The 27,637-nt window shown below is 42.2% G+C and overlaps 1 protein-coding gene across 4 annotated transcripts; it reads right to left on the reverse strand.

Moving 5' to 3' along the window:
• Positions 1-35: 35 nt before the first annotated feature.
• On the reverse strand, positions 36-19,275 carry Cdkn3 (cyclin dependent kinase inhibitor 3). 4 transcript variants are annotated; one of them, XM_070033076.1, is made up of 8 exons: positions 19,147-19,275; positions 16,226-16,308; positions 13,443-13,498; positions 12,642-12,686; positions 8,591-8,750; positions 4,685-4,716; positions 2,290-2,390; positions 36-219 (listed from the first exon to the last, which is right to left on the reverse strand). In XM_070033076.1, the coding sequence occupies exons 1-8, from the start codon at positions 19,153-19,155 to the stop codon at positions 133-135; spliced, it is 573 nt and encodes a 190-aa protein (XP_069889177.1). In that variant the 5' UTR covers positions 19,156-19,275; the 3' UTR covers positions 36-132. The 4 variants fall into 4 exon arrangements, with proteins under 4 accessions (XP_069889177.1, XP_069889176.1, XP_069889174.1 ...); XM_070033075.1 differs by having other exon boundaries at positions 2,290-2,393; positions 19,147-19,274; XM_070033073.1 differs by having other exon boundaries at positions 8,528-8,750; positions 19,147-19,273.
• Between the last annotated feature and the right edge of the window lie 8,362 nt (positions 19,276-27,637).

A 27,637-nucleotide genomic window follows, 5' to 3' on the forward strand; every position in this document is an offset into this window, starting at 1 on the left:
AAAACTTTAGGAATATCTGCACATAAACATTTACATTCAAGGAGACATCATGAGTTGTCTTATTTCTGTATAGATTATACTAGAGGAATTTTAAATTTCAGACATGGTCATATATAAGCTATTTGAAATTCGTCATCTTGACACAGATCTTGACAGTGACTCTCTTGTTGATAGATAGGAGGCTAATTTGTCTCGGAACTCATGAAGATAATTATATTGCTGAAAAAAAGTAAAGAGACATTGAAGTACCACGTAGAAAACTAGTTGCCATAGTAGGTATCAGGTACACACACACACACACACACACACACACACACACACACACACACACACACACACACACACACACACACACACACACACACCACACACACACACACACACACACACACACACACACACACACACACACACTTGCTAAGAACAATTTTACATTTTTGGTAAGAAGCATTTGCAGCCTAGGGCAGTTTTATCCTGAAATAAAGTTGTCTACAGTTGAATAACTATTGATGTTAAAATCTCTAAAGATCTGAAGGTAGCATAAAATTCAGATGAAAATTTTATAATTCTATGGCAGGGCCAAATAAGATTAAAAGTAAATAAGGGCATTATTATTTTTGATTGTTGCTAGTATTTTTTTATTGTAAAAGTGTACAGAGGGGTTACAGTTATATGAGTAGGGTAATGAGTACATTTCATAGCAAGCATTGTTACCTCCTTTATTTTCCCCTACCATCACTTCCCTCCCCAACTCCTCCCACCCCCCCCCCAGGCATTATTTTTAATAGCATTTTTTCCCCTTCAGAATAGGGAGGAGAGAATATCTAAAGTAGTAATTAACAGTGGCATGCTCAAGAAAATCTATTTCTCAATTTATAGAAGCCCTAGAGTGCTTTTTGTGATCCCACAATCTTTGGGACAATTTTCATAGACATTAAAAAATAAACATTAATCTTAGTAGATAGGCAAAATAAAAGCATGGAATGATTTGGAATTTGAGTAGCTTCCCAAAGGATAGCTGGTCATCTCATTTCATCCCAATCCCATGCCAGCCACATACTGCTAACCTATCTTAGCAGTAGGTTAAAGCCTGTTGGACATGGAATGCCTAGGGTAATCAGCTGCAGCCCATACTAATGCAAGCTTCATTTTTTCCAGTATTAGCAGTATAAAATGTGTGTTCATACACGTATTTGACCATGTGTTTCAAAGAGAAAAATTTGAAGCATGATTTGATTTTTAACATAACTTGTCCTTTTAAAAATTGTACAGTGGCTCCTATATGGAATGTTTTGTGAATGACCTTACTTAAATAGCCTGGAGAATCATTTAGCAGTTATCCCAGGGAAGATAGACTCTTAAAATCATCTCTGCCTAAAGGCCAAGATTTTTTTAACACCCACTCTTTTGTGTGATCCAGTGGAAAGCTGGACAGGATACTTGAGGAAGGAAGGCACACTAACTCTATAGGCCTAGAAGTAAAGGGAAACTGCAGAGCTGTGTTGGTAACAGTCTACAATAATATCCTTGGCATTGCTCTGTGCTGGTTGGTTTTTTTTTTTTTTTTACATATTTTTATTATCTTTTAAGTAGTTGTATAAAAAAGTTCCCATTCTACAAAACAGTGTATGAGTACAAGGTGGCTCCGTGCTGTTTCTGAAGTGTTCTCAGGAGTCAGCTTTGTGAGCCACAATCATTTGGCACATTGTGGGACGGACATATGGTTCTACTGCTGCCCACAGTTACCTGCCTGTACTGATCATTCTGTATGGCCCATAATGAAGTTATAAATGTCCAAATGGCCCTTGGCAGAAAAAAGGTTCTTTGTCCCTATGTGGAAGATGCCACATTTGTTATCCACAGCAGAAAAGGCAATGAGTACTGCTTTACATTTAAGAAAAAATCAAGCACACCATTAATCCAGCTTTGTTAAGTGATTCAGTGGCATAGTAGGATCTTATTTAGAGCTTTCTGAAAAAAACATCTTCCCAAGAAAATACCAAATTTATAGTAACCACCCGTCCCATTCTGATTGAGAGGATCTATTCCCAGAACTGATGGGCAAAAACTGAACAGTAGTAGACCCTGGAAGAGGAAGGTGGGAAGTTAAAATTTTTTCACCATTTTGCTTAAAATACTGTGGGCTTTTGCAGACTTGTGAGTTCTGTTTTAAGTGTAAATTAAAAAACAGGTGTGTCTGAAGTAAGCATGTGTTGGATTTTCATTGTGGTGCCCTGGCTGTATATTATGCTATCCTACCAAGCAAACAGGAACTTTTGAGCTCCTTACTTTAATAGTCTGGATCGCCCCAGATCCTCTTACATCTCGAAGGCTGTCTATGGCTTGTTGTGGTGAGACTGTGTCAGACAGGTACAAGAGGAGACAAGCGGCTACTAAGAGAATATGACAGAAAAAAAATTGTTAGGAAAAAACGGTGATAGTGTAGGGCATTTGATGTTCAGACTTGTCACTTTAGTATTACAGTTACAAATGAATCAAAAGATTGGGGGCTTTTTTTTTTTATTTGTGCTTCTGGTATTTAAGTGACTGATTGATCTAAAGTTTTAACATGGTCCATTCTGATTGCTTTATTAAATACAATTTATATACTATACATTTCATTTAAAGTGTGCACTTCAGTGAATTTTAGTATATTTACAGATAATGTAAAATCAATATCATAAGTTTTAAATATTTATGAAGAAGTCCCAACTTAGTGAGGTGGTGTGGTAACTACTTGTAGTCCCAGCACTTGGAAGTCAGCAGTAGAAGGATTGAGTTACATAGCAACACCTTTCTCAAAGCCCTGCACAGTTTCACAAACATCCCATCCTATTACCCATCTCCTTAGTCTCTGCACCAAACAACCATCGATCAACTTTTTGGTTCTATAGAGAACAACTGTTGGGGATTCTGCATGAAAGTGGAGTATGTGGTCTTTTGTGACCTTTTTCACTTGTTCAAGGTTCATATTGTGATGTATCCTTTCATTTTTATACCTAAATAATCTACCACATTATGTATGTCCATCCGTGGATGGACATTTGGGATGTTTATTTTTTTGACTAATTGGTTAATACGTGTTTGCAAGTTCTGTCTTGTGTCAGGGTTTCATTATGTAGCCCAGGCTGGCCATGAACTCAGTCTTTGCCTTTGTCTCCTGAGTGCTGGCATTACAAGTGCCATCATGCTTAGCTGTTTAAGTAGACTCATAGTCTGAAGCAGTTCCATTTTACATTCCCACCAGTGATGTGTAAGGGTTCCAGTTTCTCTGCATCCTCACTGATGAATATATATTATGTTATATATTTTTCTTTTTTTCCCCCAGTATTGAGATGTGAGCTTATTGATACCACTGAGCATACCAGCATCCTGTTTTTCATTGTTTTGTTTTTGTTTTTTGGTGGGGGGGCGTGGAGGGGGAAGAAGGGTCTCACTTTCTACCTGGGTGTATACTTGAGCTGATCTAGCTCTACATTAGGCTTTCTGTAATCACTGGGATCACAGGCATGTGCTACCATGTCCAGCTTCTATCTGAGATAGAATCTCACAGACTTTTATGCCCAGGCTGGCCCTGCACTCCGATCCTCCCAAGCCCAGCTTCCTCGGTAATTTTTGATAATAGGCAAGTGCCACTGCACCCAAATGTAGGTGGAGAGGGGAATCTTACTAACTTTTCTGCCTGTGCTGGCCTTGCACTATGATCTTTCTGTTCTCAGCCTCCCAAGCAGCTAGGTTAAAGGCATGAACCATGGGTATCTGGTTCAAAAAAAGTTGTTTTTAAATCACAGCCTCACTATGTGTTTTTGATTTGCATTTCTCTGATGGCTAAGGTGTTGAGCATTTTTTTCATGTGCTTACTGGTCATTTGTGCATTTTGTTTGGAAAAAATGTTTATTTAGATCCTTTGCTCAATAAAAAAAAATTGAGACTGGGAATATGGCTTAGTGGTAGAGTGCTCGCCTAGCACGCATTAAGCCCTGGATTTGATTCCTTAGTACCACATAAACAGAAAAAGCTGGAAGTGGTGCTGTGGTTCAAGTGGTGGAGTGCTAGCATTGAGCAAAAGAAGCTCAGGGACAGTGCCCAGGCTCTGAGTTCAAGCCCGAGGACTGGCAAAATAAAATAAAAAAATGAGCTGTCTTTTTATACTGAGTTATATTAGTACTTCATATAATCTAGACACAAGTCCTTTATCCAATACATGGTTTTGCAAATAGTTTCATTTGTTTTGTAGGCAATCTTTTCACTTTAATAGTGTCCTTTGAATGAACAAGTTAATTTTGATCTTGTTTAGCACTGAAAGGAATAACTTCCTCTAGTGAGACATATTACCAATTTTTTTCATAGCAAAGTTTTTGGAAAAGTTTTGAAGTTAACATTTGGTAAATAATTAGCCTTTATACTTATGCTATCCATTATTTAGAAGTTACTGTCAGATTCATACATCCATAGGGAGTATTAGCAAAAACAATGCAGGTGGCTAAGACTTTTAAGTGGTGTTTTGTAGAATCCTCTACAACAAAGCTGAAAATACCTCCTGCTGCCATGATGTTCAGGGCCTTAAGTAATCCTTTATGTTTTGGCAAACATTGAGTTTTGTCTCAATTCGGTATAAAGTGAGCCTATAGCCAGGGGTTTGCCTACTTGGAGGTTAGAGGAATAATGAGAAAACAGTTCTTACCAAGACAGGATCTTCCAAGGCCTCCATAACAGCTGAAAGGGAAATACAGTTTTGAAGTTTATACATTTTTCTTCCATTCCAAGTTACAGTCACTTGCACTTCCTGCTAGGTATCTCTAAGGTTCAGCATAGTGCCTCACTTACAAAGATTGTTTAATTAACCAAAAGCCAGAGGTGCTTATTTGTGCAGAGGTATTGTGAACCTCTAAGGGGCAAGGCAGGGAATGCCTTTTATTGCCCCCTTCATGTTCCAGATCCATAGTGAAGAATGAAGCGTGTTATTAATCATAAGAATTAGACTTCACCAACTGCCTATTTTATTTTTCTGTGTTTTTAAACAAAATCTTAGTAATTATGGAGTAAATAGTATCCATACAATAGCCCTTTCACTTATCTCGAAAACCTGTTCATAGTAGTAGACAGAGGCTTTGAGCAGTGAGTGTGTGGATCCTGGCTCTGCCCTTTGCTAGGTAGGCAAAGCAAGAGGGTTCTTTAGGCTCTCTGGGCTTTGCCTTCTTACTTATCATGGGGCTAGCAGTAGACCTATGCCTGCAGGAGGGCTGAATGTGGCAGCATTTGTAGAGGGCTTAGAATAGAATGTGGTACAGCTGAAAAGATGAATGTTGGCTGTTATTATCTAGCATTATGAAGAAATAAGCAAAATTAGGTTTTCCAGAAAAATGAGAATTTAAGTTGCAAAAAATCAGTCATTTAAATAATCTTCAAGAATCCCTTCACATCTTCTGACTTAGAAGATTTAGTACTAATGACCTAATTTAGTACTGATGACTTATCATGAACTCAATTACAGTAGAGTATTGTAGGTTAATCTATAGATATGTATATGAGAGGATGTGAGATAAAAGGCCAAATAGGTACTGACTCCAGAATTGCACAAAGTGTCCCAAAGGTAAGCTTGTTTCATAGAGATCTGGATCTACCATATACATGTGGAGAAATGTTGATCACTTCAGTAGGTTTCTTCTAGATTAATACTACTTTACACCTTGGGATACTTTCATCAGCTGTTTAATGAATTCCCATTCATCTTCCAAACCCAGCTCAAATGTCATTTCCTGAAATGTCTATGTTCCTACAGAACCATCACTGTCCTGTGTGGTATGCTTTTATTGCACTTATATGTAGTGCTGTTAGGTTTGGATTTCTTGTAGTTTCAGTGTTTGATCCACAGTAGGTGACACAGGTTCAGTTATAGGGACATGGCTCAGGTGGTAAGGTTCTTGTGTATCAAGGGCAAGGCCTGAAGTTCAAAGGGCATGCTGAGATCCTTGTCCCAGGTACCTATGCATGTGACCTTATTCAGAAATAGATCTTCGCAAATTTAATTGAATGAGGTCATTGGGATGGGTGCTAACCCGATATACTATCATTGTAAGATGAACACATATGAAGATAAAAGCCTGGAGGGAGTCCCTTGATGACAGAGGCAGACTGGAGTGATGCAGCTACAAGCCAAGGAATGATAGGATAGATAAACACTACTAAAAGCTAGGAAGAGGCAAAGAGGGATTCTATACAAAGTCTCAGATCATGGCTCTGTTGACACCGTGACTTTGAACTTCTAGTCTCTAGAACTGGAGGAGAGTCAATTTCTGTGTTTTATAAGCCATCTACTTTGTTCTCCTGTGTTATAAGAGCCCAAAGAAACAATGTAGTAACAGTAGGTAAACTGTTTACTGCTTTTTATAAAGGGTGGAAAATTCCTGGGCAGAACCAGTGAGTGCTGGCAGGGAATAGGACAATGGAAAGGCTACTAGATCCTGTTCTAAAGTAGGCATTGTGGCTGTCTAGCATTGTGAACACCTAACAACAGTATATATATATAGAAAATCATCTTTATCCAAATAAAGTAGTAATTGTAAGAGAACTCTGAAAACTCTAAAACAAGAAAAATCCAAACATTAGAACTCTCCTCGCCTTTTGTTGTTGTTGGGTGTGGGGCTTGAACTCTTGGCCTGGGCACTGTCCCTAAGCTCTTCAGCTCAAGGTGAGCACCCTACTGCGTGAGCCTCAGTGCCGCTTCCAGTTTTCTAGTGGTAAACTGGATGTAAGAGTCTCTGGGACTTTTCTGCCTGGGCTAGCTTTGAACCGTGATCCTCAGATCTCAGCCTCCTGAGTAGTTAGGATTACAGGTGTGAGCCACTGGTACCCGGCCTCCTGGCCTTTTTTAAATGGGACCTGAAATGTTCTAGTTAGGGAAGAGCACTTGTCTATCTGGCCATCTTGTTTATATTCTGTTCAAACACTGGGGCATCTAATTTGCTGAACCGGCTAGAGTAAAATTTGTTAAGATCTCTTCAATGGAACTAGCTTGATCTCTGGAAACTTTTCAATAGGTGTTGCTTTCAAAAATTTATTTGGAGAAAAACCCCACAAAAACCTTAGAACTGTTTCACAAAAGAAGCCTAAAAAATGGGGAAACCTTTTTCACTAGCTGCATCTAATATTATTTTGTAAGTATAGACAACTGTATCTTCTGAAATTTTATCCTTATAATTAGAACTAGATGAGAGATTATACTTTTTCCTAGAGAAAGAATGGAAAGTGTCAGCTGCAAGATGCCTTCTAATTCTTTATTGCCTATTCTGCAAGCTATTGCTTCTGTGTATCAAGTTAGCTTGATCACGTTGTTATATCACTGAAGTCCCTTGTACTGGTGGTTTTCCCTCACTCATGCACTACTGGCATGAGATTCCTCAAGCTAGATTTTTTTTTTTTCCAGTTCTGGGGCTTGAACTCAGGGCCTGGGTACTGCCCCTGAGCCTCTTTGTGCTCAAGGCTAGGGCTCTACCACTTGAGTCATAAGTACCACTTCTGAGTAATTTCTTGGAGATAAAAGTCACAGAGGTACTTTTCTTCCTGGGCAGGGTTTGAACTGATATCCTTAGATCTCAGCCTCCTGATTAGCTAGGATTATAGGTGTGAACCACCAGCACCTGACTCTAAGCTGTAGGTTTAAGGAGAGATGTTGGCTGAAATTACCCTTTCACTAGGTTCCTTAAGACTGAGGTGGCTACTGGTATAGCTTGTATATCTCTACCACAAAACAATGGCCCCTTAGATATTAGTAGTTGGAAGTACCTGCCCTTGTTCCAAAGCATAAATGGCTTATAGGGATACAAACTGAACAACATTCACAGTGAAAGACAGACACTTGCTCTGCATGTCTGCCTTCTGGCAGAGCATTTATTGTTAATTATCCTAATCTTTGTGATGTTCGAATCTACTGCCCATGACTACTCACTCCTACTTCCTCCAAGCCTTAACTTATTTTAGTTGATTGTAAACATTCAGATCAGCAACTTGTATTTTTGTAGCCACCAACAAATAATGAGAGGCCTATTTCATTCTGGTAGAAAAGTTAGATATTAAATGTAAATTTCAAGTCATAGTTTTGCTCATTACTTAGTGATATTTTTTCCCTGTGTGTTTTGAAAACAATAACTGACTGCTAATAAAAGCAACTAAGCAAGTGATAGGCTAACAGATATTAGCAAATAATAATATAGTACAAGAATAAGGCCCCATCTTTGTTGGTGACAGTACTTGTTTGTGGACGGTGAGGGTGGTTTTCCCAAACTGCCACTAAAATTCAAAAACAAAAGGAAAAAAGAAAAACAAGCTTGCTCTTTTCTTCTAAACATTTCTAGTCTCCGTGTTTTCTGTCCTTCCTCTTGACAATCATGGTAGCTATATGAGTGCTGTCCCTGTATCAGATGTTGTACATTATGCCTTTCTAATCCTTTTGACAGAAGTAGGAGGTAGGAAGTAACTGAACAAGGAGACATCTCTTGGGTAGCATATGGAGAAAAGGAGAACATACTGTATTAAGGTTTTGCGGTTGTTTTTGAGGCAGATTGCAAGCTCCTCCATTATTTCCCAGCACCTGTCTATGTCAGGCGTCCCTCCATCTGGGATCGGATGGTGATGAGTGATAATTCCATACTGCTGGTAGAGGTCCAAAAGGTTTGGGACTCTATATTTTGACAGTTCCCCTCTGGTGCAGAAAACAAATATGTCCTGTATACCATAGCTCCTTAGTTCTTCTGTCAACAGACCAAGATACACACAGACATACACATCAGACATGACAAATGTAAACATGATCAAGTAGATAATAGGTGCTGACATTCTTAAGCCTCACTAATAACAGGTGATAATTTGTATATGTTGTAATGGCTATTGAGAACATCTGAACCCATAGATGATTAGAATTAAACCACACTGATTTGTAAGTCAAATGCTTTCTACTCGATATCAGGTCAATTATATTGCTGTTCTTGCATAAAAAGGCAATAAATGCTGCTTTAAAATAAACTTAAAACACATGATAAATAAACTGTTGAGAAGGAATGATAGCACATTAAAAATTTTTTCCCTCACAAAATCAACTTTGCTGGTTTACCATTCTGCTGTTTGTTTTCATGTAAGCATGGCAGGGCCAGGGCTCTTTCATTTTTCCTCATATCTGTACTCTGCCACACCACTGGGTATTTAATTTTATGAACTAGGGCTCTCAACAACCATTAATTCTATTAAATTTACTTGGCTTAGCTATTTTCTTTGCAACCATATGAGCTATGAAATATGCTACAGGAATTCTATACTCTAGAACTTCCTTGTGGCAGTATTCTCAGTGAAGTATATGGGTTAAAGCAAATAATTCAGGCTGATCTCGAAGCTCTCTATTCAAGGACATTTTGTATAGGTCCTCCTTCCCTTCTTCTGTTTTAATTTAGGGTCTCATGCTTGCTCAGCTTGTTTGTTCTCCTAGCTCTGTACCACTTGAGCCATGCCTCCAGCCTAGGTTTTAGTGCCCTTGCTGTATTTGTAAAGATTTTTCTGCCTCATTCACATCCATCATGACAGGAAATTTCCATTTGGAGAACATTTAAATAGTAAATAAAATACAATTTAAATAATTGGTTCAAGACCAGTTTTGTACATTTTGGAAAATCTATTTTGAGAAAAAAATGTCTTTTCTATCAAAGTAGTTTTCTTCCTATTAATTTGAGGTAATTTTTTTTTTAAAAGTTCCTGCTTTGGCTAGGTGGCTTGGACCTTGTTAATTACATTTTAGTTACATGCTTTTCTCCCTGCACTATAATTAAGAAATCTTTTTTTTTATTTGTTTGTTTGATTTTGATGGTCATGGGGCTTGAACTCTGGGCCTGGGCACTGTCCCTCAGCAACTCAGCTCAAGGCTAGTGCTCTACCATTTGAGCCACAGCACCACTTCCGAGGTTTTCTGAGTGGGTTATTGGAGATAAGAGTTTCACAGCCTTTCCTGCCTGGGTTGGCTTTGAATCACGATCCTCAGATCTCAGCCTCCTGAGTAGCTAGGACTATAGGAGTGAGCCACTGGCGCCCGGGAAATTAAGAAATCTTATGCGGAGTTCCTTTTGAGCTGGTGTCCTTATTCCTGTGTGACACTGCAACATCCTGGGCTATTTCTAATACTACCTATTTAGTATATTCTATAAAAGAAGTTGCTCTTTTTTCCTCCCTGGTTGTGGGGCTTGAACTCTGGGCCTAGGCGCTTTCCCTCAGCTCTTCAGCTCAAGGCTAGCGCTCTACCACTTGAGCCACAGCTCAAGTGCACTTCCGATTTTCTGGTGGTTTATTGGAGTTAAGAGTCTCATGGACTTTCCTGTCCGGGTTGGCTTCGAACTGTGATCCTCAGATCTCAGCCTCCAGAGTAGCTAGGATTATAGGCATGAATCACCAGTGCTGGGCTGAAGTAGCTCATTTAAAAAAAAACAACTCTTAAAAATGTTTTTTTTTTTTTTTTGCAATGAGATCTTGAATGGAATTTAAGATATAAAACATTGAGACCTGGACAATGGCAGTTCAAAGCCAGCCCAAGCAGAAAAGTCCCCAATTCTCCATTTCCAAAATAACCATGAAAACTCTGGACTGGAGGTGTGGCTCAAGTGGTAGAGTGCCAGCAGAGCAAGCAAGCTGAGTGGGCAGCCAGTACTGTTCTCCAATAAAATAAAATAAATAGTAACGTAGTAATGGTCAACTCAGGTATTGTCCTGTTTTAGATTTTTAGGGGAAGGAAAAAAAGTATACTAACAAACTGATGTTTCAAAACAACCAGAAAAAAATTAAGATATAAAAAATCTGCCAGGTGCCAGTGACTCACACCTGTAATCCTAGCTACTCAGGAGGCTGAGATCTGAGGATCCCAGTTCAAAGCCAGACCAGGCAGGAAAGTCCATGAGACTCTTACCTCCAATTAACCACTAGAAAAACGGAAGTGGCACTGTGGCTCAACTGGTAGAGTGCTCGCCTTGAGCTGAGGAGCTGAGAGACAGTGCCCAGGCCCAGAGTTCAAGCTCCACAACAGACAAAAAAAAAAAAAAAAGAAGAAAAATTTTATATATATATACTGATCAGAATCAAGCAATACATACATTTTAATTTTCTCTATCTTAATGATGGTGGGAATAAGTAGATGAGATATTCCAGACCATTCGTAATAAAATAGTTTGAAAAACCACATTTGTTAATATTACACAGTATGTAAATTCCTCATTGGAGTAGATTATGAATTTTTTTTCTTTTTTCCTTTTTTTTTGGCCAGTCCTAAGGCTTGAATTTAGAGCCTGGGCACTGTCCCTGAGCTTCTTTTGCTCAAGGCTAGCACTCTACCACTTGAGCCACAGTACTACTTCTGGCTTTTTCTGTTTATGTGGTACTGAGGAATTGAACCCAGGACTTCATACATGCTAGGTAAGCAGTCTACCACTAAGCTACATTCTCAGCCCTAGATTATGAATCTTAAGGATGCTGTGCTATGAACATCCTGGCATGGATGCTAGCTTTCTATATTTTCTGTCAAGCATGAACAATTTCACTACTGCTCAGCCTACGTTCCTACCTACCTGAATTCCTTGACTACCACAGTCAAGTGTATAAGAGATGGTATGTGCAAAGATCTGGGCAATGCAATGTGTCATTTCTCTGTTTAATTAATATTAATTAATTTATTTTAATTGTGAAAATACTGTACAGAGGGGTTACAATTACATGGGCAAGATAATGAGTACATTTCTTATCAAGCATTGTAGCCTCCTCCTTTGTTTCCCCTTCCCATCCCATTCTCCCCCCCCCACCCCCCCAAGCCCTTCCCTCCCCACCACCAAAGTTGTTCACAAACAAGACCACACTAAAGCTACCAGCACAACTATGTTTATTGCAGCCTTATTTACCATAGCTAAGATATGGAACCAACCCAGATGTCCCTCAGTAGATGAATGGATCAAGAAAATGTGGTATATATACACAATGGAATTCTATGCCTCCATCAGAAAGAATGACATTGCCCCATTTGTTAGGAAATGGAAAGACTTGGGAAAAAATTATATTAAGTGAAGTAAGCCAGGCCCAAAGAAACATAGGTTCCATGTTTAATATTTTCTACCTCTAGCCGGGCGCCAGTGGCTCACACCTATAATCCTAGCTACTCAGGAGACTGAGATCTGAGGATCTCAGTTCAAAGCCAGCTGGGCAGGAAAGTCCATGAAACTCTTATTTCCAATAAACCACCAGAAAAACGCAAGTGGCGCAGTAGCTCAAGTGGTAGAGCACTAGCCTTGAGCTGAGAACTGAGGGACAGCATTCAGGCCCACAGTTCAAGCACTACGACCGGAAAAAAAAAATTTTTTTTCTACCTCTAACTTACACATTCTAACCTCAAATACAGTTTCTTCACATAACTACAATAGTTAGTGAAAAGCAAAGTTGCGTTTAGATACATGATCAGTTCTCTGACCTTCACAGATACCTCTTCATATGTTACAATAAGTTGATAGCTTAAAATGTCACAAAATACTGAATACTTACTTTGCTTGAGAAGGAACACAAGTCATTCCTTTCGACAAGGTTTTTAGCTTTAAAATATTAGTAAGGTTGTGTCATATTTCACTTACCTGTGTCTTTGTGAACATTTCTTCTAACATCTTTAAATTTACAACCTATAAGCAGTAATAAGGCAAGCAAAAAAAGTCAGTTTTTGGTCATATAAATGCAAAAGTTATTTTAGAAAATCATTCCATATGATCATTTGTATACTCCAATTCCAGTTTGGATTTAATTTTAACTTACTACCTTTTTTTTTTTTTCTGGTTGTAGGGTTTGAACTCAGAAGCCAGACCCTGTCCCTGAGTCTCTTTGTGCTCAAGGCTTGTGCTCTACCAATTGACCACAGCTCCACTTCCAGTTTTTGAGTGGCTAATTGGAGACAGTCTTCCAGGGACTTTTCTACCCAGGCAGGCTTTGAACCTCAATCCTTAGATCTCAGCCTCCTGACTAAACAGGATTACAGGTATAAGCCACCAGTGCCCTGCTTCTTAGATTCTTAAATATAGGGATTCATAGATTGCAGCTGAAGCAGTTCCTGATCTAAATTTCTTTATTCTGTTACTGGTTGGAATCCTCAGCCTCATCCATACTCCAGAGTTTACGTTCTATTAATATGAGGATATAAGAAATTAGAAATGTAGAGCTCTGAATACTACAGATCTGGAAGGGCAGAAAAGTGGATCTATGATCCTTTGTCTATAACCTACCATGAAGGCTTCTAAAAATCACTTCCCAGTGCTGGTCTATGACAGTCTCTTATTGCTTGGTGATGTAGTAGCTAGCAAAAAAACCCCAAAAACCAAAAACCAAAAAACCCCTCCAAACTATCCTAAGTACATTAATAGGAAGCCAAATGTAGTGTTACTTACCTGGAAGAGCACATAAACCGAGAAACTGAGAACAATTTATTTGTGATAGAGGTAGCCTGAAAAGAAAAGTTTATCAAGTTCAGTGCCGTTTTTTAAAAGTCATAAGTGGAAATTCAACTTAATACATATGAGGGCTTGCCACTGGATAGGCATGTTTTAAATGCAAGTTTTATAGAAGCCACAGAACAAAAATACAGAGTTAATATCAAAAGGTGAGGCATAAAATAGCCTAGAAAGGCTGGAAGTTTTCAAACAGGGACTTACTTGATTAAAATGGCAGGTTAATTTAAATTCACCTTAAAGACAGCAATGCCTGGACTGCTAGTAGTATCCAGTGTACCTAAGTTACCCTCTGGTATTTTGTACCCTGATCCAGTGTGTTTTGCAGACTGAGTAACTTTTCTGAAAAGCTCCAGGACCACATGTAATCTCAGATTTCAGAGGTTTTAAATTTTGGAATATTTCCATAGAATTTACCAGTTGAGCCTCCCTAATCTGAGTATACAAAATCCAAAATGCTCTAAAATCTATAACCTTTTGAGTGCCTACATGAAGTTTAAGAGTATTTCAGATTTCAAGTTGGGATGTTCACAGTAATCTTAGGTCAATGAGTTAAAAATGTCCATCTGACAATTCCATCCTTAATGTTCATTTTTACATTACTATTTTAAGATTTTTTTTGTATCAGTACCTTAGTAGATAATTTTTTGGTTGGTTGTTGGGCTTGAACTCAGGGCCAGGGCACTGTCCCGGAGCTTCTTTTGCTCAAGACTAGCACCCTGCCACTGGAGCCACAGTGCTACTTTTGGCTTTTTCTGTGGTAGTAAGGAATGGAATCCAGGGCTTCATGCATGTTAGGCAAACACTCTCCCACTAAGCCTCATTCCCAGCCCTTAGCAGATAATTTTATATCATGAAAAACATAGGCCACCCATTTCTTGTCATTGATTTTGATCTAATGAAGTAATTCCAAGAAATCACAATCCCAGTTTGCAGATTTCAGGGACAGAGGCTCACCTTGTTGGCAAGTCAGCAGATGAATTTAGAGGAAAACAAGAGACATCATTTAACTACCATCTGCCATCAAAAATTAGTTGGGTTTCTGAGCTTAAAAGGTGGCTTCAAGCCAGGCACTGGTGGCAGACGCCTATAATCCTAGCTATTCAGAAGGCTTAGATTGGAGGGTTATGGTTCAAAGACAGGGCGGGAAAGTCCAATTCAGCACCAGAAAACTGGAAGTGGAGCTGTGGCTCAAAGTGGCAGAGTGCTAGCCTTGAGTGGAAGAGCTCAGGTACAGCACCCAGGCCCTGAGTTCAAGCCCCATAACTGGAGGGAAAATAATGGTGGCTTCAAGGGGAAAAAGAAAAGTAATTATACTCGATGACAAAATAAAGGAACATCAGAGACTGATACTCAGTACTCCTTTTCCCTTCCAGTAGGGGATAGTGCTTTCCTGAGGAGAGAAATATTTAACTGCGAGTTCCAGAGAATCTGACAAAACCATAAGCCATTGGATATTGTCGGAAGCCAAAAGTTGAGTCTATCTGCATGATAAGCTTGACTATCTCTCGAGGCTATTTATAGAATCTGGTCTTTTCATCCTGCCCCAAACAAAGACCAGGTAGCTGCTATTGACCACCTTTTCACACTGCCCTAAGCAAACATCTTGCAGCTGCTACGGCCAATGAAAAAGCTTCCTTATTCTAAGCATATAAATACCCCTGTGTGAAAAATAAAATTTGGCAGCTTGATCAGAATCCTTGTCTTGCTGTCCTTCTTCGTGTCTCTTGTCCCTTCATTCCTTCTCGCTTAGGTTCATTGCCCTGGTTGAAGTCCTGCGGGTCGGGACAGGATATGACTTGGTAGTTGATTTTCTATAGATGCACTTGATTATTATATCAATGGGCTTTTTTTTTGCAGTTCTGGGGCTTGAACTCAGGTCTTGGGCACTGTCCCGAGCTTTTTTGTTGTTGTTCAAGGCTAGCACTCTTACCACTTGAGCCACAGTACCACTTCCGGCTTTTTCTGTTTATGTGGTACTGAGAAATGGAACCCAAGGTTTCATGCCTGCTAGGCAAGCACTCTACCACTAAGCCACATTCCCAGCCCAATGTGGATTTTATCTTTAACAGTCTGCCAACAGATGCAGTTCTATGACATATAATTCCAAGCATTATCTAGAATTAACTTAATGATAAATGATAGGCTATTTCTTTTCTTTCTTTTTTTGTCGGTCATGGGGCTTGAACTCTGGGCCTGGGCGCTGTCCCTCAGCTCTTCAACTCAAGGCAAGTGCTCTACCACTTGAGCCACAGTGCCATTTCCGGTTTTCTGAGTGGTTTATTGGAGATAAGATTCTCATGGATTTTCCTGCTTGCACTGGCTTTGAACCAAGATCCTCAGATCTCAGCCTCCTGAGTAGCTAGGATTACAGGTGTGCGCCACAGGCACCTAGCAGACTATTTCTTTGGTCTTAAAAGACAAACAGAAAAAGCCAGAAGCGGCTTTGTGGCTCAAGTGATAAGAGTGCTAACCTTGAGCAAAACAAGAAACTCAGGATGGACGAGAGAGGAGGAGAGAGGAGAGAGGAGAGAGAGAGAGAGAGAGAGAGAGAGAGAGAGAGAGAGAGAGAGAGAGAGAGAGAGAGAGAGAGAGAGAGAGAGAGAGAGAGAGAGAGAGAGAGAGAGAGAGAGAGAGAGAGAGAGAGAGGAGAGAGAGAGAGAGAGAGAGAGAGAGAGAGAGAGAGAGAGAGAGAGAGAGAGAGATTATAAGTGCTTACATACCAAGAAATCTGAATTGGAGTCTGTTCATCTTCACCAGGCTCTTCATCTGAGGAGTCAAATTCACTTGCTTGTATTGAAATAGGCTTCAAAAAAAGAAGTTAACTTATGTTTACACAGTTTTAGCATGGGCAGTCCTAGCTTAAAGACTTGTTTATCCTGGATCTCAGTTTTTCTCAGGTATAAAGGGAAAGAATTTGTTGATTCATTCACTAACTTTTCTTGAACACCTTCATCAGCCACACCCTGGAACTGCAACCATCCGTAAAGCATACAGCTTGCCTCCAGGGAATAGGAGGGAGAGGACATGCAAGTGAACTGCAGGAGAAAGGGTTTTTTTTTTTTTTTTGTTGGTCGTGGGGCTTGAACTCTGGGCCTGGGCTCTGTCCCTCAGCTCTTCAGCTCAAGGCGAGCTCTCTACCACTTGAGCTACAGCGCCACTTCCGGTTTTCTGGTGGTTTATTGGAGATAGGAGTCTCACGGTCTCTCCTGCCTGCCCCGGCTGGCTTTGAACCGTGATCCTCAGATCTCAGTCTCCTGAGTAGCTAGGATTACAGGTGTGAGCCACCAGCGCCCGGCTTGCAGGAGAAAGGTTTAAACTAGAGTAGAAACCATGTGATATAGAGCCCAGAAGGAAATGACTACTTAGGGAGCTGCAGGTTTCACTGAGATGGTTAAACTGGTTTGAAAGAAGTGTGAGTAGGTTGTTTCTAGGCAAAGGGGGAAATGATGATTAAGAAAATTCAGACAAAGGGCTTTTTTTTTATCAGGAACTGTGATATCAAAATAAAAGGGTCAGCCAGGTGCCAGTGGCTCACGCCTGTAATTCTAGCTACTCAGGAGGCTGAGATGTGAGGATCTCGGTTCAAAGCCAGCCTGGGCAGGAAAGTTAGTGAAACTCATCTTCAATGAACCAACAGAAAATCGGAAGTGGTGCTGTGGCTCAAGTGGTAGAGCGCTGGCTTTGAGCTGAAGAGCTAAGGGACAGCACCCAAGCCCAGAGTTCAAGCCCCATGACTGACCAAACAAACAACCAAACAAATAAATAAATAAAAGGGGCATGGTTTCTCAAAAGACATCCCCCATAGAGCCTAGTAGCTTGGTGCTGGGGAAAGTACAGGTAAACTAGCCTCTTTCCAACTTTATGAATCACTGGACTAGAAAAATGGAAAAAAATGGAGATGGCTCTTGGAGGCTGATTAAAGCTGAGCTCAATCCTAGAGGTGGCAATTCTCTATGAAAGACTTCTATATCCCCTGTTGGAACAAGTTAATTTTTTGTGCCAATACATGGGCTTGAAGTCAGGGTTTGGGGTGCTGTCCCTCAGCCTTTTTGCTCAAGGCTGGTGTTCTACCACTTCTGACTGGAGATAAGAGTTTCACAGACTTTCCTGCCTGGGATGGCTTTGAACCTCGATCCTCAGATCACAGCCTCTTGAGTAGCTAAAAGGACAAGTATGAGCCTCCAACACCTAGCTCCCTGTTGGAATTTTAATGGATTAAAAAGAAAGTTCCTACTCCCTGTTGTCAGAAACTGAGAAATCAGACTATGGAATGGATGCGAAAGTTGGTTTTATTGAGTTTAAAATGCAGCTCTGAGGGGCGCTGGTGGCTCACCCTTTTAATCCTAGCTATTCCGGAGGCTGAGAGCTGAGGATCACAGTTCAAAGCCAGCCCAGGGAAAGTCTGTGAGACTCTTATCTTCAATAAAACACTCAGAAAACCAGAAGTGGCACTGTGGCTCAAGTGGTAGAGCGTGCTAGCCTTGAGCTGAAGAGCTAAGGGATAGGGCCCAGGCCCAGAGTTCAAGCCCTATGATCGACAAATGAACAAGAACAAAAATGCAGCTCAACGTTTCAACTACAGCCCAATAGTTAGGTGAGCTTGCTACTTCCCTTGCTAAAATCGAACAGAATGATCTGCCCAATTACAGATAGTGATCAACATCCTAGGGTTGCTGGACCAGAAAAGCTCTTTCCAGTAGAAATGCCAGCAGGTAGGTCTCCTGGGTCTCCTAAGGGAAGCTAAGACTGAGCTATGTTTTGCTTCTCTTGAACTTGGAGATCAGATAACTCATTCTTCCCCTCTGGCGATGACAAGTGGAGAAAGAGGCCTGAAGGGAAAGACAGGTGACTTCTTCCCACTTGAAACTGGGGTTAGCAAGTGTAACCGCCGAATGCCCTGTCTAGTTCTGAAGCTGTGTTCTGTAATGGTGCTGTTTGTTATCTGGCAGAAGCCAGTTTAAGCTATGGGTTTTAGTTGTTTTGGATCTGTAGTATTATGATCAATAGGTAGGTCAACCTTAGAGGCAGGTAAGAGGAGTCAGGATGGGCTTCAGCTTCTGGCCAACGTCTCTGCTCCTCCCCTTTTTACTTTCTAGCAATTTCGATGAAATAAGATACAACATTTATTCTTCCCTTCCTCCTCCCCCCAGCCAGGTGTGTAGAAATCCCAACAGGCGGGTCATTTCTGCTTTCACCCAAGCCCAGGGACAGGGAAACCCGGGGGAGGGTGGTGTGCTGGGTGGCTGTGGTCGCTGGGATGCCGCGACGTGACATGAGCGCTGATGGATCCGGCCTGACAGGTGCAGCGTGCTCCCCTCCGCCCCCCCCCCCGAGGTATCACGTTAACGACTCCTGGTGCCTCAGTTTCCCAGGCAGGTCTGTCCTCCCTGACAAGGCTGTCCAGAGCTTATGAACCCTCCCACAGGAAACAGGTGACAGCCCGCAGCAGGCGCCCACTTCCCCTCGCCCCTCTCCTGGGGTCCGGCTCCCCCGCAGTGGAGCGCCGCCTCCGCAACCCTGGTGGCGGTTGCTACCCCACTCCCGTGGCGACCAGGCCCGCCCATTCTAAGAGCTCGACGTAGGGTCTACTCTGGTCCTTGGGGCAGTGCTCCTCCAAACGCCGCCCGCCAGTCCCACTCACCGGCTTCATCACTGGCAGCTGAACACTCGGGCCGCGTTGCCTCCAGTAGCTACGTCCACACTACGACTGCCGTCCCGGCCGCGGTTGCGGCTGTAAGTCCCGCGCGGAGCTCGTCCCTCCTCTCAAGTCATTGGTGCATCCTAATTAGGGGTGGGGCTAAGCGTCTTCTAGCAACCAATCAGACCGTATCTCCACTTCGCACTCCGCCTCCGGGTGCTTGGGTTCAATCTCCAGCCGCTTATTGGTTCCTAGGAAGCCTTTGAAAGACGCGCGGGAGGTGGCCCTTGTGGAACGTTGATTGGTTGGAGTGCTCTCTCCTTCCGCCAGTTGGGAACTAGGAGAAGGGAGAAAGGGCGGAGCCAAAGCTTTCCTCCGCCTTCCCCACCAGATCCAGGATTTGGCAACTGTTTTTGCCAGGACAGGAGATTTGAGCGATGCCAGGATAAGAACATTTTGTTTGGTTAAAAATTCTAAGGTATGGTAGTTTTGGTGGTGGTAGAGTAGGTTTTATAGTTACAGTCTTATGTAGTTATATAAATACTACAAAGAAGACAAGAATCCAAACTATAAACGTCTTTTGTATGTTTGATATTTTATGTTCTTTACCATTCTAGGAGGCATACATTTAGGATGTGGATTATCTTCCTGTTCACCAAATATGTATGAAAAAGCTACAAAACAATGCTAGATGGGTCTACAGTGCCAGTGTTTCCACATGATCAACTATAATCTGTTTTGAAAGTGTTTGATTATTCTCTCCTCATTCTCTAGGCCCTATTTAGTTGGCTATGGGAAAGACTGTCACTTGGAGTACCTAAAGATCTGAGAAATATCTGCAGAAGTTTCAGCATTCTGACTTACATCTGAAAGCCAGTAGATACAGAGCTACTGGAAAGAAGTCCTTATAGAGAAGAGAGGTGGGCAAATGCAGTCATAATGTTTAATGTACATTTGTGAAAATGGAAGCAGGTGAATTGAAGAGTTAGGTGGAATTGGGAGAAATGGGGGAGAAGGAGAACCATGGAAGGGGTAACATTGATCAAGATGTACTGTACTCATAAACTGACCTGTTGAATTGAAACCTTTTTGTGTAACTAAAGGAAAAAAAAACCCAAACCCCAAAACCCAGTACTTTGAGAAACTGCATTTGTCAGGGTTCTCTACAGAAACAGAACAAATGTGTGTGTGTGTGTGTGTGTGTGTGTGTGTGTGTGTGTGTATGAAGGAAGACACTTGTTTTAAGGAACTACTTCTGTGATTGTGGAGGCATGGAGGGTCCAAAATCTGATGGGAGATACCAGTGGGTTGATGGGAGATGCACTTATGACCTCAAAAGAGCAAGACAATCCATCGAGGCACAGTGAAAGGTGAACAAAAGAAGTGTATTTACACTATTTACACCAGAAAGGGGGCCTGCAACTACCTCTTCCTGGGCTAGATACCCAGAACCAAGAGCAGCTTCAACCACCAAACCTCCAAATCTCCAATAGGCAGCCCTGACCCCCTGACCTTTATTAGTTTGGTCTGCAAACCACCAATTAGTCAGTCTGCAAACCTTAGACCTCCAAAGCTCCAAAGCTCCAAAGGGGAAGGCTTCTCCCTCTCTGGCCTTCCTCCTTCTCTGCAGGCCTCTCCACTCTCCACAGGCCTGCCCTGCTCTGCTCCGGGAGGAGCCTCTCCTCAGGCCTCCTACAGGAAAGTCCCAAATGACCTCCGGAGGAGACCCAAATGGCTTCTGGAGGCTTGCCCTGCCCTGCTCTACTCCAGCAGGCTGTCTCTCCACTCCGTGTCCTCCTGCTGTCTCTCCACTCCGTGTCTCCCCTCTCCATCGCTCTACTTCTTCGTTGCTCTCTCCCCCTGCTCTCCTCACGACTCCCCTCTGGACTCCTTCCAGGACTCCCTATCTTTCCCCTCCTCTCCTCTCCTCTGGGAGAAAGACGTCAACCTCCTCCCGACTTGCAACTCACAGCCTATATATAGGCTGCGCCCCGCCCCTTCTGGCGCCCCGCCCCTTCCGGCGGCACGCCCCTTCCGGCGGCACGCCCCTCCGGCGGCACGCCCCTCCGGCGGCACGCCCCTCCGGCGGCACGCCCCCTGGGGCAGTGACGTCAGCCCCTCGATGTCCCGCCCCCTCCAGTGGGCCGGGCCACTGAGCCGGGCTGATTATTACTATATTATTATTATTATAATAACCAGCCGGTGCTGGTTATTACAATGCAGTGGGTTGAATGGGAGAGACTCAGGACAGGGTTGTTTTTCTTTGAGTCAAAGGCAGTATGTTGTAAGCTCAGGAGGAACTCACATTGCAATGAACTCTGAAATCCATCTGACAAAGTAGTCCCATTCCTTAGGAAAGGTCAGTCTTTTCTATTCTGGCCTTCAACTGATAGTATGTAAGTTATGACTATTGTTTGTGCTAGTGCATTTCATGGTAGTAGCCATGTATTTTGTAGAGAACACTCTAGGTGAGTATTTTGATCTAGAGTACTACCTTATTAGGTCAGAAAGTTTAAGGCTCACCTTACTCTATGTTCTGTTGTATGATTAGGACCACAGGCTCTTTGTGTGGCTATGCACAGTTTTAAATGTGTTTGCATATATTTGAGAGTAAACCAGGCTAACCTTGGTAACGTTGTAAAACAAAGGGTAGCTATTAGTGTTTGGGTTCCCAATAGTTGGTTTTATTTTTCTGACAACTTTCAGAGATTAAAGTAAAGAAGACTGGGTAGGGATGTGGGCATATGGGACGATAAAGCGCACATGGGTTTGCATTTAAGTGTGAGGGGAAACAAAGTGCTCCAGGGTGGAGAAAAGATGAGGATGGAGTCTGGGGATGGAAGAACCTCAAATCAGGTGTAACTGGAAAAGTGGGGCCTGGCTCAGAAAAGTTGATAAAGTAACAAAAGATCAGAGAAGCAGCTTTGGCTACTTGGTCTTGCTTTAGGCCATGGAATGTTAGGGGGCATGTGTTGGGGGTTCTCAGGTCCACTGCAGGCTCAGTGTTTTATTGGGAGGAATCAAAGGAGTAAGCATTTAGTTGTCTTTGCAACTATCATTTATTATAGAGGAAAGGTGAAGCAAAGCCAGCCAAGAGAAAGGTACATAGGGCAAAGTCCTTAGGATACAGTCCATGTATCAAACTTCCCAGAGTCTTCTTCCAGGGAACTTGTATAGGACACTCCTACACTTCCAACAATGAGCTGGGATAGTGGGTTCAAAAGATGTACAGAAAAATTATCAGCAGGACCCGGTGCAGCAGGGGAGAACTAAATTGCAGTTATTCCCATTAGTTCCCTCAGTTATTCCTCGGTTTACCCAGTTAAAACAAATCCCATTAACCATAAGAGTCTGGACCTTGGGCTGGGAAGGTGACTCAGTGGTAGGTGCTTGTCTTGCTTGCATAAGGCCCCCGGTTAAATTCCTCAACACCATATAAACAGAAAAAGCCAGAAGTGGTCCTATGGCTCAAGTGGTAGAGCACTTGCCTTGAGCTGAAGAGCTGAGGGAAAGTGCCCATGCTCAGAGTTCAGACCCCATGACCAACAACAACAACAACAAAGAGGCTGTCTAAGCAGGCCAGATGGTTTACTCCTTAAATTTCTGTGTCAACTTTATCATCCTGGCCTGAGGCCTCAATGCAGGTTAGCACAATTCTATGCAGAAATCAAAATCCTTCCAGGGAAAGGCAGTACTGCCATAGAGCATAGGCATATGTGCCAGAGGACATATGTTGATAGGTTTTTTTTTTAACCTGTTCAAAATGGGCAGGGTCTATTCAAGTGACTCTGTGGCTGCCTGCTAGTGTGGTAGCCTGTAACAGGCATCACCTACTAGTGTTACAACTCAGCAGCTGACACAACCTAATAGTGCTGCTGCTTTGCTGTCACCACCACCTTTTTAGATTCTTGTCTTGAGAATGCTTGACAAATGAAGTCCATGGATGACAAAGGATGAGTGTGAAATTTTTTGTTGTTGTTGGTCAGGGGGCTTGAATTCATGGCCTGGGCACTATCTCTGAGCGCTTTTTTGTTCAAAGCTAGTGCTCTACAACTTTGGGCCACAGCACCACTTCTGATTTTCTGGTGGTTAGTTAGATTTAAGAGTCTCACGGAATTCTTGCCTAGACTGGCCTTGTACCATGAGCCTCAGATCTCAGCCTCCTGAGTAGCTAGGATTACAGGTGCAAGCCACTAGCATCTGGCGAGTGTAAACCTTATTCAGCAGAGAAGTGTCATAGTGGAAGGTTGCTACCTGTGCCTTCAAGTAATGGAGTCTAAGGGTTTTTATTCCTCTGGTTGTGCTCTGATTGCTCACTCCTATGCAAATGAGGTATAAGATAAATGACCAATCAGAAGAGTCACTGTGGACCTGAAACTCATTGAGACAGGCTGATTCCCTTTTCTATCTTCTATGATCAGCTGAAACTGTAGTTCTCAACTGGGAATTGTCTGTGCTTCCTGTAGTCCCCTCCCCGCGTCCCAACTAAGACCATACGTCACTAAGAAGACTAAGAAGGATGGAGGCAGGACAGTTTTCTGTGGCTGGGAATTTTTTTTAACAATCTTGATTTTTCTGATGTGGGTTTCCCTTGGCCAAACCTATAATCCTTTCCACTGCAAGATGTTCTCCAGGAGTCCTAGGTCCTAACTAATCCACTGAACTATGTAACTTATTAACCCAATCTACCATCTCAGTGTGACACCCCTGCAAACACAGAAATTATAGTTGTGAGAGTGTCCCATGCAGGTTGTACATTAACCAGGTAATATAGGTTAACAGTGACCCAATATGGCCACACACCATGAAGGCTGATTACATAGGGACCTGCTCTCTTGTATTTACCAACATTCCAGGCTTCCTTCCACAAGGAAAGCAGATGTTCAGCATACACATATTGTTCACACAAAAAATTTAGTCATAATAATCCCTTCTTTGTGCCTTAAAGAATGGAAGGAAACTGCTAGGTGCTGGTGGATCAAACCTGTAATCCTAGCTACTAAGGAGGCTGAGATCTGAGGATCATGATTCAAAGCTAGCCCCAGCAAGAAAGTTTGTGACACTTTTATCACCAATGAACTACCAAAAAAGCTGGAAGTGGATGTGTGGCTCAGGAACAGCACCCAAGCCCGGAATTCAAGCCTCAAGGGATAGCAGTTAAGCCCTCAGTTAAAGGCCCAGTAAAAAAAAAAAAAAAGAATGAATGAAAGGAACGTTTCCAAAATCCAGGTTCCTAGATACTAGCCAAGGACCAGTCTTACAAGTGTTTCTAAGGGTAAGAATTTAACTGGTCATGTTAGCTGTTTTATTTTTTATTTTTTGTACAGTATGATATGGCCAAAAGTTAAAAAAAAACTCTCATTGAAACAGGCTTATTCCCTTTTTTGTCTTCTATGATCATTTGAAAAAACAAACCTCTTGTGCCTCAGGAAGAATATGAGACACTTATGGAATGGATAGCGCTGAGTTCCCCCAATCAAAATCAGCCAACAACCCAGGCCAACCTCCATTGGTATAAAACTCAGCTGAGATAAACAGGGCTGTCCTGCTAAGTGCAGCCTACATAAGCTGATGCTCAGCCAATCCTTAGCTGACCCACACACTTAGGAGAACAAATAATTGTATTCATTTACTGAACTTAAGGGTGCTTAAATGTGGCACGGTATTTTTGTGGGAGTAGCTAATAAGCTAATTTAATATTTCTTCTAGCACTGTGAAAACAATACTATCAATGTCAGTTTAGAGGTGAGTTCAACAAAGAACATGGAGTATACAGGTCCCATGGGTCCAAGGTCCTAGTGTGTGTGTGTGTGTGTGTGTGTGTGTGTGTGTGTGTGTGTGTGTGTGTGTGTGTACATGCTGTGCACATTCATTTTAAGAAATTTGCTTATATGACTATGGAGACAAGACAGTCTAAAACCTGTGGGGTGGGCTAGTAGGGTGAAGACCCAGATGAATTGGATGCAACCAGGCAAATCCAAATACTGTTTACTGCAGCATTTCCTTGTGCTCAAGGGAAGTCAGTCATTTGTTCTATTCATGCCTTCAACTGATAGGATAAGGCTCACCCACAGTGGAGAAGGTAAATTGCTTTACTCAAAACCCACTGATTTCTATGTAAATCTCATGCAAAACAAATATTGAGGTTCCATGCTATGGCCAAATTGACACATAAAACCAACCATCACACACACTGGACTTTGATTCATCCACCCAGTCTGTAAACATTGACTGATAATTATCTGTGTACTAGGTGCTACTGAAAGTACTGAGGCTAATGGAGTGAGCTACCATAGACAAAAACCCCTGCTCTTGTGGGGCTGATAAGCCCTTGTGTGTTATGAAGGAAAACTGAAAGGAGGTGATTGTAGACAGAAAGTGGGAGAAGACACTTTTAAAGATGTTATCTATAAAGCACCTAATGAAACTGCAAAGCACCTGGATTCTTGTGGAAAGAGGTTTTTCAGCCTAAAAGAGTAAGGTGGTACCAAGGCCCCGTGGGACGAATATGGTAGAGGTATCAAGAAACAGCTGGTGTGGAGGAGCTAATTAAGTGAGGCTGAGAGGGAAGGAAAGGAAGCAGGGCTTTGTGGGAAGTTTCAGAACCACAATTTGTCAACATTTAGGCTGGGCTGAAAGCAAAAATAAAAATAAGAGGCAACAACAACATAAAACCACGAAAACCTTTTGCTGAAGTGCTCAGAAGAGGATCCAGATAAGCAGAGGTACAGCTCTCTAGAATTCTCACTTTACTTCTCCCAGTATTGTCTCTGCAGGTCTCCTGTTTGTTTTTTGTTGGTTCTGGGGCTTGAACTCAGGGCCTGAGCACTGTCCCTGAGCTCTTTTGCTCTAGGCTAGCTTTCTACCACTTTGAGCCACAGTTTAATGGTGTTTAATTGGAGATAAGAGTTTTACTGCCTTTCCTGCCTGGGCTGACTTCAAACCGGCTTCTCAGATCTCAGCCTCCTGGGTAGTTAGGGTGACAGGTGTGAACCACCAGTGCCCAGACCCCTTTTTGTCTTTCAGCATCAAATCTCCTACCCACTTCCTCAGAACACCCTGTGCCTCAAAGCTTCCCAGGGACAACCAGAGCCCAGGTCCTTAGGGTGTTGTGCAAATTCTGCTACCTCTAGCTTGAGCAGGTGTGAACATCGTCTCAATCTGACCTAATTCCTGCAGAGTCTGCAGAGAGGGGAGGAGCTTCTGGTACCTTTGCAGGATGGCGTGGAGGGCTAGGGTGGACTAGTGATATGATTTCAGTTTCCCTTTCTTTTCCCTACAGACGGGCTTTGCCCCGGTTCTCTTCTCCCTCTCCCTTTCAGGGACCGACAAAATCTGGCCTAAGGGATAGATCCCACAGGCTTGTTTTTGTAGGATTTTATTGGAACACAGTCCTACCATTCATTTAGGTATTGTCTGTAGCCATTTTTGTGCTCTTCACAGTAGAGTTGATAGCTCCAAGGCTATATGGCTTATGCTATAGTTTGGATCTTGAATGGTCCATGTGTTAAAGGATCAGTCCCCACCTCATGGCACTAATGGTACTATTGGGAGGTAGTGAGGCCTTGCGGCAGTTAGATTATTGGGGCTGTACCCTTGAGCTGGATTTTGAGCCCATGATTCTCCCTCTTTCCCTCTGTTTCCTGGCCATAAGATGAACTGTCCCCTCTGCTACACACTCCTTCTATGATGTACTCCTTCACCAAGGTCCCAGAGCAACAGGACAAATGGATCACAGAGTGAAAACCTCTGAAACAATGGGCCCAAATAAACCTTTCCTCCTTTTAAATTGGTCATCTCGGATATTAGTAACAGCAACAGAAGGCTGAGTAATATAGCCCACAAAGCCTAACATACTTATTAGCAACCCTTTTGAGAAAAGAATTTATTCACCCTGGCCTGGTCTATGAGAAAATGTATAGTTACTGTGATGACATGATTTTAAGCCTACTGCTCGAAATGTATTAACCCTGGACTTAGTAGGCTGAGACATTCTCCTCTTGGCATTGTCCTTTCCTTACAGAGGGACCCACGTAAACGGATGAGGTCTCTGGCTGATTAAATGGCTTCTCTCCAAGCTTCTCCCCCAAGTTTCTCCCCTGAGAGGAGAAGCAGGTGCCTTCACACCTGCAGTCTTTAGTTAATTTTTCAGCGTGTGACTCACAGCTGTTAACAGAACTATGTGTGATCAAAACAACGGAGCAGATTTTTTTTTTTTTTTGAACTACCAGAGGGAAAAGTGTTACCGCATGTTCCTCACCCAAGTGTATTTTGGGAAATGCTCCAAGAGAAAAGAGACAGGATTAGTCTCAGCAGTTGTACTTACATGTATGTTTGACAACTGGATGCATACTTTTAAAGTTATTTTAATATTCATGCTTGTGGAGCTGACATGAGTATTGGGGAGAAAACACAGATCTTATACTTGACTGCAATGTAGAGGGAATAACTTTCTTACTCTTGCTACACCCGATGTAAGAAATTCTCTTGTGAT

Source organism: Dipodomys merriami, unplaced genomic scaffold, assembly GCF_024711535.1.
Source record: "Dipodomys merriami isolate MVZ:Mamm:240054 unplaced genomic scaffold, mDipMer1.0.p SCAF_1, whole genome shotgun sequence".
NCBI lineage: Eukaryota > Metazoa > Chordata > Mammalia > Rodentia > Heteromyidae > Dipodomys > Dipodomys merriami.